The sequence below is a fragment of the Myxocyprinus asiaticus genome, chromosome 34, assembly GCF_019703515.2.
Source record: "Myxocyprinus asiaticus isolate MX2 ecotype Aquarium Trade chromosome 34, UBuf_Myxa_2, whole genome shotgun sequence".
NCBI classification, from domain to species: domain Eukaryota; kingdom Metazoa; phylum Chordata; class Actinopteri; order Cypriniformes; family Catostomidae; genus Myxocyprinus; species Myxocyprinus asiaticus.
In genome coordinates, this window is record NC_059377.1 from 43,501,215 (window position 1) to 43,517,000 (window position 15,786).

The following is a 15,786-nucleotide window of genomic DNA, read 5'->3' on the forward strand; positions in this document are numbered from 1 at the left end:
ACTAAACACAAAAATGCGGCATGACGTGACACAATCACTGCATATCATAAGATGTTTAACCCTTTTAGCTCTGAAGGTGTTTTTAAAGATTTCCTGTTTCAATGGCATACCCAAAATTAAAGGCTTATAACTGGACAAAAAAACAAACAAAAAACAAAACAAAACGAGTGGCAATTGTTTGGTATCATTTTAAAGAAAACGTTATAGATTATAAGAGTCTCAGTTTCATTCTGTGTCATTTGGGTCATCATTGAGTCTGTGTCATGTATTTGGCGCCATCTCCTGGTGGCCATATGTAACATTGTGCTTCATGTGGATTATCTAATGATCTATACATCTGATTATCTTGTGTGTGGACTCGTTTGAAAGATAATCACCTCCTCTAAATAATGTTATGTGATATTTTATGTTCCGTTTATTTTTTTATGAAGTTATAACTGAAAATGCAGCTTATAAGCAACACCTGTTTACATGTAACATGTATGTTAAAGACATATACTTAGCTATTACTCGCTATATTTTTGTCTGTGAGTAAAACAAATAGGCTGGTTGTATTCTACTCTTTAAAAGCTTTCCATCAATATATGACACATGACTATTTGATCAGTTTGATGTTTTTACCGATTACAATAATATGTACAGTGTACAATTATTAATAAATTCTCAAAACTGAACATTTCTGATTTGTCTGCAAATTTCAAAGCACTTGTTCAGTTTTGGTCATAATGTCTACATGCATTGGAAAGTAGAGCTTCTAAACTTTAAAAAGATACCTATTTTGTGTTCGTCAAAACTGTAGTTATATTTATATTCTGATAATTATTTTACTCTCGGTGGGCCCGTTGGCACGCCAATTAAAGCTTAAAGGGTTAAATTAATGTTATGTGAAACAGGATTTTGGACCAATGAGATTTCACAGTGGTCAGAGCTACTCAGCGCGATGCCACAGAAGTAAAAGTTTGCAGCTTGTAGCAAAAATGCACAAGTTTCATCGCTTAGCACCTGGTTATGACACAGTGTACGTTGTTTGGGAAATATTCCAGAAGTCAGTGTTTAGCTTCACTCGAAATATTTATTTGTGCAAAAAGACATTCAAATACTCTTTGAACACTCCTCAATGAATGTCTGTTGTATTTGGTTTGTTCTGTTCGTCTGTGCTGCCAAACTCACCGAATCTTTATATATTATATTCACTGAACACAACTTGACTGTTCATGTTATTACTTATAATAATAATAATAATGCAGTGTGATTTTTATATTGTCAATAAACATTTTATTGAAAATAGTTGCAATGTGACATTTAAGAGGACATTTATTTTCATGTACAGTATAAATTATTTTAACAATACCTTGTATTTTACAATACAAACAGTGTCCTGTAGGCACCTATAGAGGGCGCTGCTGTGATAACCCCATCCATATCACAAGTTTACATTGAAAATATACAACACAAGAACCTTACAATGACATTTAGAACTTCCTAATCAAGATTTTTAGATAAAATGTACATGTGCAAGAGAAAGTGTGCTGTAACTTTAAGTTATGCAAAAATACACAGTTCCAAAAATATTTATGGCGAGTAAATTGTCTCAATTCACTCGTTATTGGCAGGTGCAGCTGAAGTTAATTTTGATTTGCTCAACAAGATACTTCAGATATAAAAAATAAACATTAATAAACTCTGAGAGAAGTCTTTGAGTGTTGTAATATTTGAGCTGCTCTGCTGATGAGCTTCATCCTTCACTGAACAGTTAATATGAATCACTAGTTTCAGATTCATTGTGTGATTCATCAGCATTGAACACTAAATGAACAGGTAAATAGTGTTACATATAGAGAAGATCTGTCAGTCTTAGTTTGGCTGATTCTTCGTCTTCTCTTCCTCATCATCACTTAAGAAGAGCAGAGGAAACATTCCCAGAATGCATCCGATAGTGATACCGATGGCTTTACCCTGAACACAGACACAAACACATTACTGAGGATTTGTATTGATCTGCATTTGAATACACACACAAACACAGACAGGTCTCACCGAGTGTGATGTCACTCTGGTCTGCCACATGTCCACCTGTTTCGCTGTTAGATCAGGAATCTGCATTCCTAATCGCACAGCCAGAGCCTCCACATAACCTGCTAAACTACACACACACACACACACACACACACAGCATTACACTCAAATACAACTACTTGATCAATACATCAACTGACACTGTTACTGATGCAGAGTATTAGATCTCTCTACCCGAGTCCAGCCAGATCGGACACCAGATTCCCCAGAGCTGCAGCTGCAACATACAAAAACATTAAAAAAACTCCTATGATGTGACAGTTCAACATTATCAATACTGATCATAAGTAGCATGCACGAGTAGACATGAGATTAAAGGGGTGAATCTCATGCCAGGTCACATTTCACCCCAAAATTAAGAAATAATTATATTTTGCCAACAAAAAAAAAAAAAAAAAAAAAAAAAGGAAGCCTATTTTAGGGCCATTTTTCTCAGATGTTTTGCATTGTGACATTATTTTCATGCTAAGCTCCGCCCCTTTTGTTACCATTCTGACAAGCTTTGCCAAAACGTCTCTCAGGAATAAATAGGGGCGTTTTTTTCGGCAGAATATGCTCACAAATTGAATGGATATTATTCTTACGTGGGCTGGACTGCAGAGTGACATTGCAAATCATTTTTAAACTTTGTGGGGGCGCTATATCGCGAAAAAAGTTTACGCTTAAAAACTTTAAAGTCCCCGTATACATAGGTCAGGCATATGAGGTATCATTTGAAAGCTTAGAATCTGAATCTTAGAATGCCTCCTTAAAACTTCAGCTAAAATGCCCACTGTTATGATAGGTTAACATTGTGCAGCCCCTCAAAATCAGCCGTATTTGAAACTCAGTCAGAAAAGAATGAACAAGCTCCACAACATTATAAAACTAAATTTCAGGGTTTACACATAATGCACATCCAACACATTGCATCCGAATATATTAAACTGTTCATCTCAAGCACAACTGTTAAAGGTGCTGTAAGCGATTTCAGCCGTTCTACTTCCACGAGACTGAGCTGTGGGATTAGCCACACCCCCTCTTCCCAAAACCCTGCACTCCAAAGATAGCAAATGAGCTTTGAGACCGACATCTTGCAGAAACGGTTGTTAAAAACAACAGCAGCAAAATAGCGCCCTCATCTGACAACTGTTATGAACAACATGGCATAAAAATGGCATTAAGCCTCAATAATTCTCTGCAACTACAATACTGTGAGAATGAGCAAAATGATTGACAGGTCAAAAGCGTCACTGTCTGCAGACACATTTTCATTTGCTGTTTACAGAGTCTAGAGTCGTCACAGAGACCGGTGAGATATCTCGCAACACTTATTTCAGTAATATCTTTCAGGGAATAGGACCTTTCCATGAAAAAAAAAAATAGCTTACAGCACCTTTAACACTCACACCCTGTTTCCACTGCATAAACCATCAAACAGTCATGACATTTGAAATATTTATGAAAGAAACTGTTTACTTACTGTTTTGCATCGGGTCCAATAGTGTTTTTATCTGCCCCATCCTTCAACAGTTCCTTTGTAAAGCTTGGATCATATTATGACTCGTTCACAAGCAATCAACACTGATATGAGCCAAATAAAAAGCATGCAATCCACGCTGAAATACGACGAAGACACATCCACATGATGCACACACCTAGTCCAAAGCACGGTGTGAACTAGACACACACATACAGCATCACATCGGCGGAAACGTATCAAAGACGTCCATCTAGCACATTTTTATACACCAACATTTAAAAATAGCGCATTTGGGCGAAAGAGCGCGTCCACGACACGTTTGTGCTCAAAACAACAAGAGGCAGCAGCTAAACGAAAGAGAATGTCTTCTCTTCAGAGTTGACACCGCATCTTATAAAAGCGGTTCGAGATACATGACGACAACGGTCAAAGATGTCTGTCTAGAGCATGAATATATACAAAAATAATCCGAAATAGTCCAGATGGTCCCCTTTAGTGATCAGGAATAGTTAGTCCTTCTCTCTCAGTTTATGAACTGAATCACCAGTGGGCGGGGCCAAGGGTGCAATGATGTGAAGTAGGTGTTGATATTTTTTCGTTGTAGAGGCGTCATGAATTAATATACCCCTAGTGACGTAGGGTAGTCAAGTAGAGAACGAGGCATTTTTGCAGCTTGGTTTCAATAAATGCTTTTATTGCACTGGGGATTAAGTTTTGAGTTCTGAAATTTACAGTATGTTTTTATAGTAGAAAGACCTCTTATAGGTCAAAATTAGAGATCAACTGATATATCAGTTTTGCCGATTAATCGGCACCGATAACAGATAGTTCTGGAACTATCGGTTATCGGCAATAATCCACACCGAAAGTTTTTCCCTGTTGCGTCTCGTGCTGGAGCGGCTGGCAAGGGTCCGCTGTCGTTATACAGTATGAGAGCGACCTCTAGAGGCGAAATAAAAACTATCACTTCACTGATGCCTTGTGCTGTTTGTTTTGACATGTGAGACTACACTCTGCATGGACCAGAATGCTTCAGATGCGGATTTAAAACATCAATGAAAAGGTATACAGTACACTACAGTACACGTAATATCATTATAAAGTAATTAATTTGTTGACTAGATGTTGCATTAGTAGAGAACAGCAGCATGTTGCCGACAAGGCTGAGAGGACGCTAACATTAAAGCTAACCTCAAGCGGTTCGAACAATGTGACAAAAATTATCGCAAGTCCTACCCAAATGTTTAAATGTCACGATTGTTCCCATCTATTACCATCTATTTGTATGAGTTTATATCCAGCTGGTCACGTTTATGCATTCGTTAGCCAGCTAAGCTGCATATTTAAAGCTAGTGACGTGAGAAAGCAAATTAATATCTTCATGCAGCCGAGAGAATCGTATAACTAATCACAAACGCATCTGATTTCAATTATTTTTATCCTCACTGTAATACGATGACTTCAGATCGATCGCATTCTTGCGCTAATAAAGGCGAGACACAGCGCAACTAATACAGCTTAACATAAAACAGGTGTCTCAATATGCTTTTAAAGTTATTTTTAATTTGACACATCATCTAAAAAACACTTACTCTTGCACGAGATGCTAAATAAACAAAAACAGAAACTAAGATGTTCGTCTAGCGCACATTAACATAGAAAAAAAAATTTATGGTTGCAAAAGCGTTTGGTGTGAACAGCCCCTTACAGTTGGTGGATGGCCATCGCGTCTTGCTCTCTTATAAGCGTTTCTCAGATTATGAGATGTTTAAATGCTTTGTCAGGAAAGATGTTCAACTTGTTAATGTGTGTCTTGAGATCCTCGCGTTCGGTTCCAGTCTGTTGTGTTTCATCTGATTGAACAGCCCCTGACCTGTGCTCATAATCTGAGTGAACTGTCTACTGAAGCGTTTCACCCCTCATTTTACTTTTGAATTAACATTTGAGAATATGGACCGACTAAAACTATTTATTAATTTATTTATTTTCTATGCACATTAGTTGAAAATGAAATGCTCTTTTTTTTAACAGCCAGGATAGGAATGTCCGATGCAATAATATAACGGTGCTGAATGGTTTGTTTATTTATTTAATGCGTCCTCTTGTGGACTAAAGAAACAACGTCAATTTAAAAATCAGCTGACTTCAAAATTCGAATATTAGTTCATATATATTCATATTTATATATTTATTTCGTTTTAAAAAGTACATTACATTTTAATGGTTCAGTACTGTTTATTTTAGTAATAAAGTTCAGCACTATTTTACTATGAGTGTTATTTTTTCATTCAGTATAAATTTTAAAAACTATCGGTTGATTAATCGGTTAACGGCAGGTACTGCCCAACTTAGTTATCGGTAAAATCCACAATCGGTCGACCTCTAGTTAATTTGTAGTCAGGTACTCTAAATCGATTAATCAACAAGGTTAAAAATATCAGGTATGTCACATGTTTGAAATGTACATTTTGTTTTATTTATTAACGGTGCCAAGAACGGTTTCAAAATAAGCGAACTTAAATTTCTTTTGGAAGAAATTAAATGAACAAAATGCATAAATTCAGATCTCATTAAATTTCTCAATGCATTAATGACTCAACTGTAACTGCAAGATTTGGAGAGATTCAGATGGAAAACACAGTATAATTCAATAATATTCAGTGTCGCCCATGGCAGGCAAATACGCAAAAGAAAATAAATTTGTGATATTCGACTTGTCGATTAGTTGGTGCTGAACGAGTACTTGATTACTCGATTATTTGTGCACACCCCTAATATTAGTGCAAGCAAACAAAACTGCTCATAACGTCTCATAACACACTTACCATGATGCTGTGAACACTTTATTTACTATCGCCTCTACAATGACCCGAATCAATGCATAAATGAATATCAAGTTATTTACCTGAGCAAAAAGGTGTCCTTGCTGGTTATACATGCTCATCCTCTCTGGATAGATCTTAAGCAAATTTCCTCAGTGCACAATACTGTGTTTTGATTTTGGGGGTGAAATATGACCCGGACATGTTCTTGACAGGTTGTGTGTGTGTGTGTGTGTGTGTGTGTGTGTATAGAATGTAAATACCTGCCATGGTGGATATCCCAAACGTTATTCCGATGGACAGTTCTATCTGAGTTCCCTTTAAAGACAACACAACAGTAGTCAACATTAGCACATATTGTTGTTTTGTGTGTCAAATTCCAGAAGACTGCTGAACACAAAGATTTTTAGAAGAATATTTCAGCTCTGTAGGTCCGTACAATGCAAGTGAATGGTGACCAGAAGGTCCAAAAATCACATAAAGGCAGCATAAAAGTAATTCATAAAACTCCAGTGGTTTAATCCATGTCTTCTGTAGTGATATGATAGGTGTCCTATAAATTCTCCTCCTGCCCAGTAGGTGGCGATATGCACGGAGAATGTGAATCACCAAAAACAAAAGAAGAATGTGAAGGTGGAGATTTATAGTAAAACAAAAGTACTTAAATATTGATCTGTTTCTCACCCACATCTATCCTATTACTTCTGAAGACATGGATTAAACCACTGGAGTCTTATGATTACTTTTATGCTGCTTTTATGTGATTTTTGGAGCTTCAAAGTTCAGAGATATTCTTCTAAAAATCTTCATTTGTGTTCAGCAGAAGAAAGTAAGTCATGAGGGTGAGTAAATAATGAGAGAATTTTTGGCTGAACTATCCCTTTAAGAGGCAGATGCAGATTTATTCATTAATCCATTGAGACTTCTGTAGATCAGACAGATGTGAACACTCACAGCAGCGATCATGATGGCATTATCCAGAAACCCAAAGCCGACGAACGGAATGGCGTTATGCAGGAGAACTGAAACCAAAAGACTTAAAACCTCAGAGAAACTTCACAATGAACACAGAGAATCCAACTCACAGTATCAGAGAAATCAGACTCACTGTATCTGAGCTGGGCTGCAGTCGGTGAAGACGAATCCTTAGACTCCAAAACTACAGACAAACAAACTGATGAGAAATTCAGAGGGATGACAACTCAAGAAAACACACAAACAAGCACATGCCAGGACAAAATTTTATTGTCAGAGCATTGCTAGCATGTTTTAGCATGTTGCTAACATGTTTTAGCATGTTGCTAACATGTTTTAGCGTGTTGCTAGGCGTTGCTAGCATGTTCTAACATGTTGTTAGGCATTGCTAACCTGTTTTAACATGTAGCTAGACATAGCTAACATGTTACTAGCATGTTTAGCATGTAGCTAGACATAGCTAACATGTTACTAGCATGTTTAACATGTAGCTAGGGATTGCTAGCATGTTAAACATGAATCTAAGTGTTGCTAACATGTTGCTAGGCATTGTAAACATGTATCAAAGCATTACTAGCTAGTTTTAACATGTAACCAAGTGTTGCTAGCATTTTCTTTCATGTTGCTGGACATTGCTAACATGTTTTAGCATGTAGGTAGGCGTTACTAACATGCTGTTAGCATGTTTTAACATGTAGCCAAGCACTGCTAACATGTTTTAGAATGTTGATATGTGTTGCTAGCATGTTGCTAACATGTATCTATGCATTGCTAGTAAGTTTTAAAATGTAGCTAGATGTTGTTAACATGTTCTAACATGTTGTTGGACATTGCTAACATGTTTTAACATGTAGCTAGGCATTGCTAACATGTAGCTAACATGTATCTATGCATTGCTAGTAAGTTTTAAAATGTAGCTAGATGTTGTTAACATGTTCTAACATGTTGTTGGACATTGCTAACATGTTTTAACATGTAGCTAGGCATTGCTAACATGTAGCTAGACACTGCTAGCATGTTCTAGCATTTAGCTAGGTGTTCCTAACATATTTCTAGAATGTTTTAACATGAAGGTAGGCACTACTAACATGTTGCTAGCATGTTTTAACATGTAGCTAGGCACTGCTAGCATGTCTCTAGAATGTTTTAGCATGAAGGTAATCATTGAAAGCATATTGCTAGGCACTGCTAGCATGTTCTAACATGTAGCTAGGTGTTGCTAACATGTTTCTAGAATGTTTTAGCATGAAGGTAGGCATTGATACCATGTTGCTAGGTGTTTTAACATGTTTTAGCTGGTTTCCAAGGTGATGATATGGCTAGTTGCTAGGGTGTTTAGGGTGAAAGTCAGAGAGAGAGAGAGAGAGAGTGTTATTCAATAGAGCAGTTTAAGGCCATCTGTGTGTTGAGAAGTCTTGGCTCATCTGAGCATTCCATCAATGCAAGTGAAAGGGTTTTTTTTTCAGATTTTTAATCGTCCGCTGTGCGGAAACCAGAAGTCCAATAAGCTAGAAAATGAAGGCCGAAACATCCTTCACGCAAGTTTGCAAACGCGAGCGCTTGGCCAACGCGTGGTCCCGTTGTACATACATTGCGCTCTTGCAGGGCAATAGATTTTTTAGGCATGACCACGAAACCGGTGCTGCATCCAAAACCAGGAAAATTCTGCCTTCGAAGGTTGAATACCAAGGCAGGATGAAAATAAGTTGCTTTCAAACTTTCTTAAGAACTGTTAATTAAGCCATTAACTGATTAGGCGGCAAGTCAGCTGCCTATGTTTTTGGATGCAGCCCGGATGTGGTAGATGAGTCGATAGTTGATTAGTGGGAAGAGACACGGAGAAAAAACAAGTTAGTTTGAATGGACTGGGGACAAAAAGTTGTATATATTTTTCAAAAAGATTCTCAAAGTCAAATTGCTGCCCGAGTCTGCCATGACAGTTGTTGACTGAAAGAAGAAAATCTGCTCTAGCGCCCCTTGCGGCAACACTGAGAATGCAGCGGGTACTTGTGTCGTCTTATGGATTGCACTTGCATGAACTGTACATGCGTCGCATTGCAAACTGTATTGCGTCACGAATTGTCCTTCGTACTTGCGTCGTGAATTTCCTTCTTACTAGCCTTGCGAACTGTACTTCGTACTAGCCTTGCGAATTGTACTTCGTACTTGCCTTGCGAATTGTACTTCGTACTTGCCTTGCGAATTGTACTTGCGTTGCGAAATGTCCTTCGTACTTGCCTTGCGAAATGTCCTTCGTACTTGCCTTGCGAATTGTCCTTCGTACTTGCCTTGCGAATTGTCCTTCGTACTTGCCTTGCGAATTGTCCTTCGTACTTGCCTTGCGAATTGTCCTTCGTACTTGCCTTGCGAATTGTCCTTCGTACTAGCCTTGCGAATCGTCCTTCGTACTTGCCTTGCGAATCGTCCTTCGTACTAGCCTTGCGAATTGTCCTTCGTACTTGCCTTGCGAATCGTCCTTCGTACTAGCCTTGCGAATTGTCCTTCGTACTTGCCTTGCGAATCGTCCTTCGTACTAGCCTTGCGAATCGTCCTTCGTACTTGCCTTGCGAATTGTACTTGCCTTGCGAATTGTACGTGTGGAGTATGTTTGGGCCTTTAGTCAGAACAGTCTGAAGGTCTGTGCAATGTTTGGAAGAGTTACAATTAGAAATTAGCTTTTTTTCTGGTCATAAAGTGAATCAAGACTGAAAAATGACATTTCTTTTTATAAATTAATGATACAGAAACAATCAGTTTGAGAATAAATAATAACGAAAGGTTGTTTCGTTTAAAATTATTATTATTATTATTTTTAAAAGACCCTTATACCCCACACTCGGGACAATAATTACAATAGTTCTGAGACAGTAAGCTGCTTTTTGTCAGAAATTAAGGAAATGTTTATTGAAAATAACCACTTCAGAAAAAGGTTAAACATTTACTGTTAATTTAAAATCACATTTGGCATTTATACACTGTTATTACCATGAAATATGTCCAAAAAGTGTGATATGCTCTCACAAACGGTGATTTATTGATAATAATAACAACTGATCAGGGCGATTTGGTACCTTCAGTGTTGGACTGAAAGTTCTGCAGTTCCTTCAGTAAGCAGCTCCTCTCCGCCGGACTCATGCGGTACACGAGCTCTCGGGCTCGGTTCGGAGAGTTCAGCTGCTCCGGGGTCACTGGGCGTCTGTGTGTTCCGAAGAAACATCGGTGCGTGTGACGGGTCACGAGAGCTCTCAGTAAACCCACCCGGATCATCAGAACCTCACAGCACACACACAAGAACGCGATTAAACCTCACCTGTCAGTCTGGACCGTTTCCAGAACCATAAACAAGCCCAGAATGAGGTCACATAAACACACGCAGATCAAGCATTGAAACGTGTTAATAATCTCTGTTCCCAACTTACCAATGTAGTTTTATTTTTAAGATACCACCTTTCACGATTTCGTTTTTATTTCGTGATTGTCTACATGTGTCACTCCTTTCAGTTCAGACACGTGCTCTGACGCGTATGGGATAATGTTGCATGATGGGAAATGTAGTTCTGATGTGCAACTCAAGGACGAATCTGACAAAACCCAGTAAAAAAATACTGCAATTAAAGGAATATTCTGGGTTCAATACAAGTTCAGCTTAATCGACAGCATTTGTGTCATACTGTTATCACAAAAATTAATTCGACTCGTTCCTCCTTTTCTTTAAACGTGTGTTCCAGTGAGACACTTACAATGGAAGTCAATGGGGTCAATCTGTAAACATTAAAATACTCACTGTTTCAAAAGTATAGACACGAGACATAAACAATATGTGTGTTAACATGATTTTATATGTGTGATAAAATCACTTACTAACCACATCTGTGTAAACGTATAAACAATTTTACTTTGTCGCCATAACATTGTAACGCTAAACCCTAAAACGACGATTTAAAGAACTTACGTTTTAACAGAAGAATTAATGTAAGTGCTTTTATAAAATTATAAGCGTCACATTTCTGACTTTAAACCCTCCAAAAATTACCCCATTGACTTCCATTGTAAGTGCCTCACTGGAACACACATTTAAAGAAAAGGAGGAACGAGTCGAAATTAATTTTTGTGGTAATCAACATTATGACACAAATACTGTCGATTGAGCTGAACTTGTGCTGAACCCGGAATATTCCTTTAACTTTACACACTTTTGCAAGAGATAACATGATAGAAAATGTAATTATGATGACATTTACAAGCTAATTGATAACTTACAATACTGGAATAGTCATAACGGTTGTACATACCTGCTTAGAACATATCACAGACACACTGTGGAAGACTTAATGGGTGAATTTGACAAAGAAATGTCCGAAATTTTATCAAAACATTTAAAAGAGAAAGAAAAAACTGAATGAAAAAGAAAATGAATGTAGGCTGTTTTTTTTTTTGTTTTTTTAAATCATTTTAATATTAAGGTTTTTTTAAAGACTTTTTAGGATTATTTTTCTCCAAATAAAAAAAAAGAGAGAGAGAGAGAAAGAAACTCAACCTGTTTGGACACTTTAATATTATTATTATTATTAAAATCAGCATTCAAGGTGCTGTAAGCGTTTTTTTTTTTTCATGGAAATGTATGCAAAAATGTTCCTACTCCCTGAAAGATATTACTGAAATAAGTGTTGTGAGATATCTCACCGGTCTCTGTGATGACTGTAGTCTCTGTAAACAACAAACAAAAAATGTGTGTGCAGTCTCTGACACTTTCTGCCTGTCAATCATTTTGCGTGTTCTCATAGTATTGTAGTTGCAGAGAATTATTTAGGCTTAATGCCATTTTTATGCCATGTTGTTCATAACAGTTGTCAGTTGAGGGCGCTATTTTGCCCTCTGTTGTTTTTAACAACCATTTCTGCTCAATATCGGTCTCAATAAAGCTCATTTGGTATCTTTGGAGGGCGGGGTTTTGGAAAGGGGGCGTGGATAATCCATCAGCTTAGTTTGTGGAAGTAGAACGGGTAAAATCACGTACAACACCTTTAATTAAAGCTTTTTCACTGTTAAAATACTTCTATCCCAGCTTTTATAAGACAATTATAAGCCATAGATTAATTTTCTGCAAAACTGTAAACACCGTCTCTGTGACACTATAAAAATTCCTGTTTGTTTTGAGTGACCCATTTAGCCCCGCCCTAACAACGCTACTCAACCAATGGCATGAGTTGGGGGTGGGGCTTATTCAGAAAGCAGTTTTGAAAACATTATTTTTTAAATGCTGTTCGGTGGTGCTAGTGTCGCAGAAATTACAATAAAAACCCTACTATGATGTATGCTCACAGCTGTTCGTTACAAATTTATTTACAACTTAATACATAATTATTTTCATATTTCGCTATTTTTGCATTACTGTAATAGCGGTGGAGGTGCTTAATTTTCACGAAAGTAATATTACAATGCAAAAATAAAATAAAATCCTAGTCCTAAAACAGGCTTCACTTTATTTATGCTAAATAGTACTTTATGACTTTCTTAAACGTCATCCAAATACCAATTTAGATTTAGCCGTCATGCCATTGTAGGACGTTTGTGAGTTTATAATTCAGGGTTCTACCATGTTACATTTCATAAACTAAAAGATTTAAAGGAATCTGATGAAATAATGAGGGAACTAAAAAACAAAATTGTAAGATAAAAACAAAAGTACGGTCAAGTGCAAAAGCTCCAGAGAACTTTTAGCTAATAATTTTATTTACACTAGAAATAAAGCTGATTATTAACATCAGTTCTCTTGGCAAATCAACAGTTATGTGACCTGAAATGAAAAGAAAACATGTAAATCATTGAGTTGTAGTCAGTACAAAGAGACACGCAGCAAATCAAATGCAGTTTTTTGGTGAAACATGTTATTTGCATTGTAAAATGTGTGCCAGGTTCAAAAAGCAACAGCACATGATAATATCAGAGACTTAATATGCTGCCTGATAGAGTGCTAAACCTGTCAAACTGAGATAACAGCTGATTCAGTCTCTGTACGTTTGTTTAGGACAGTGTATCATTCTTTTATTGCATGTACAATAATGTACACAATTATAAGGTCACACAAGAAACCAGTAGTGATCATATCGAGGTATACTCCGATTGCAGTAGCATATCACTCTAAAGGGATACTTCACACCGAAATCATTTACTCACCCTCATGTCGTTTCAAACTCACTTTCTTTAATCTGTAAAACTAGGAGTAAGGGTAACGGGTTGGGAATGACGTTGAGGGTCAGTAAACGATTTTGGGGTGGACTAACATCCTCAAGAAGTCCAGACAAACACAAACACTTTAACCCCGTGATCAGCCCTTTTACGAACACAGAGGAACAAAATAAAACATCAGGAGAGAGAAATAACATCCCTGATCTTGCAAACGCTTGTTAACTTAAATATCTGTACTGACACTCGCTCAATTAGAGTCTGTATCATTGTTAATATAATCTTCTTCTTCTATCAGCGCTACACCGGGCTGCGTGCCCCACTCCTCTTCATCATACTCGATACTGTCATTGTCCTCCAGGAGCTCATTATCAGGCTCCGCCCCTCCTGCTGCGCCTGCAGCAGCCTCAGCCCCGCCTCTCTCCTCAAACTCTCCCTGCTCCTGGCCCTGGGGCACGTATCCATTGTTGTTGGAGAAAGCCGCCTGCTCGTGGCCATCCTCCTCGATGTAGACGCGCTGGTGGCACATGGGACACGTGTCCTGGATGTACAGCCACTTGCGCAAGCAGAGTGCATGGAAGTAGTGGTGGCAGGGCGTGATGCGTGCGGACGCGGCGAACTCTTGGTAGCAGATGGCGCAGACGTCCTCGATGTCTCTGAGCTGTGCTCCTTTGACCTCAGGAAGAGAGTTGATCTTCTTGACGGCCGTGCGCCGGTTGATGAAGGTCTTCCACCCGTTCTTGGCCTGCAGGTAGATGTTGAAGTACGCGTGAAGGCACATCATGCAGGCGCGGATTTTGCTGCCCGCCTCGAACATCATCGTGTAAGCGCCGTTTCCGAACATGATCACGCCGAAGATGAACTCGATGACGTTGCCGGTGGAGCGAACGTAGTAGACGTAGTCATCAAGCTTCTCCCAGAGCACGTTATAGAATCCGTCGATCATGAAAAGTGCGTATACGGTGAGAGACACCAGGACCTTCAGGCAGAGCTCAACACAAAATGCTGTGACGGCGAAGAGCCAGGTGTTGAGGTCGTAATGATGCCACAGCAGGTAACTGAGCAGGATGGGCAACACAAAGAGAACCAACGACACCAGCAGTACGGGTACGTGTCTGCGGACTGACGAAACATGCGATGCACTCAAAGACATGAGCACCGGGTCCGTCATGCCGTGGATGAAATGCAAAATAGCCGTTAGCAAAAGGCACATGTTCCTGCTGAGCCGAACCAACCGCTCCTCAGGATCCAGCCCGCTTAGACCCGTCTGCAAGGCCAGGATGAAGAACAGAACCGGCGCAACAAAGCCCAGCCTCTTATCCTCTTCCTCAGTGGAGCCGATGAAGGCGAGGATACTTAATCCCAGGTAGTGAGCCAACGAGGAGATGACGGCGCTCATGCCCAGCACGGTGAGCGTGGAGTCGCATCCGCTGATGATCAGGTTGCTGAATAATTCCCAGAACACGTCCCAGGTCAGCTGCAGTCTGCTCTCAGTGCGCACCACCCGCACCACGTACACTAGAATCACGGCCTGCGCCGTCATGCGCGTCAGCCAGAACACGCGCAGGATGTCCGGGAAGCGGATGCGTTTCCACGTGTCCTCGAGCAGCAGCTGCAGGCCATAGATTCTGTACATGTGCCGCAGCAGCAGGTAAACGTAGCGACACGAGTAGTAAAACCACTTCAGTTTCAGCAGGAGACTCACGGCCGTGTGCACAGCCAGAAACGTTCCCGACACCACGGCGACCAGCTGCCTTTTGTCCAACGGAAGGTCCATGATGAGCCCTAGCAGCGGAATCATGATGTCCAGCACCACCAGAGCGGCGCAGACGGACTGCACGTTGAGCAGCACCACGTAGCCCAACCCAAACAGCAGCTGCAGGACTGCAAGGCCAAGCCACAGCGTGGGGCCGTTACGGGGCAGCAGCCCGAAACTGAGTGCTGCTTTATTGTACACGCTGTAGAAGTCACTGTGAGATGTGCCATAATAATTCACAAGAACCGATGCAGCACCCAACAGAACTGCCAAGAATAGAGTGTAGAACTTTAACAGGGACTTCTGGGACAGAACCAGAACCACACTGGACACCGCAATACCTGAAAAAAAACCAGAGAACAGAATATGAAAATCAAGCTTCGGTACTGTCCAAAAATATCAACATCAACATTTTAATCTATTGGGATTTGATTAATTGGATCGTCAAGAGTGGGCAATTCTGCCCTCACTGCCTTTGCATGTATTACATTTTTTATTAAAGATCCTGA

General features: G+C 39.3%; 2 protein-coding genes across 5 annotated transcripts in view; both read right to left on the reverse strand.

Annotated features, from left to right (window-relative positions):
• Positions 1–1,817: 1,817 nt before the first annotated feature.
• Positions 1,818–10,976, reverse strand: LOC127425121 (transmembrane protein 65-like). Of its 4 annotated transcripts, none has more exons than XM_051670780.1 (8): positions 10,755–10,976; positions 10,407–10,608; positions 7,469–7,534; positions 7,315–7,382; positions 6,624–6,678; positions 2,251–2,293; positions 2,038–2,143; positions 1,818–1,956 (listed from the first exon to the last, which is right to left on the reverse strand). In XM_051670780.1, exons 2-8 carry the CDS (start codon positions 10,600–10,602, stop codon positions 1,855–1,857), a joined length of 636 nt encoding a protein of 211 aa, XP_051526740.1. In that variant the 5' UTR covers positions 10,603–10,608; positions 10,755–10,976; the 3' UTR covers positions 1,818–1,854. The 4 variants fall into 4 exon arrangements, with proteins under 4 accessions (XP_051526740.1, XP_051526739.1, XP_051526742.1 ...); XM_051670779.1 differs by having other exon boundaries at positions 10,407–10,653; positions 10,755–10,973; XM_051670782.1 differs by having other exon boundaries at positions 7,469–7,519; positions 10,407–10,653; positions 10,755–10,963.
• A 2,064-nt stretch (positions 10,977–13,040) lies between these two features.
• The window catches only part of LOC127425095 (E3 ubiquitin-protein ligase RNF139-like), a 6,644-nt gene continuing 3,898 nt past the window's right edge, over positions 13,041–15,786 (reverse strand). Inside the window, exon 2 of the mRNA XM_051670746.1 lies at positions 13,041–15,618. Within this exon, the coding sequence (XP_051526706.1) occupies positions 13,772–15,618 (1,847 nt within the window). The 3' untranslated portion in view covers positions 13,041–13,771. The remainder of the gene's footprint in view (positions 15,619–15,786) is intronic.

Coding starts and splice junctions, on each gene's coding strand:
- LOC127425121 (XM_051670780.1), bottom strand. CDS start 10,602: ATGATCCGGGTGGGTTTACTGAGAGCTCTCGTGACCCGTCACACGCAC. Junction 2,294..6,623: donor TGGGATATCCACCATGGCAG/GTATTTACATTC, acceptor TGTATGTTGCAG/CTGCAGCTCTGGGGAATCTG. Junction 1,957..2,037: donor CCAGAGTGACATCACACTCG/GTGAGACCTGTC, acceptor GTCTGTGTTCAG/GGTAAAGCCATCGGTATCAC.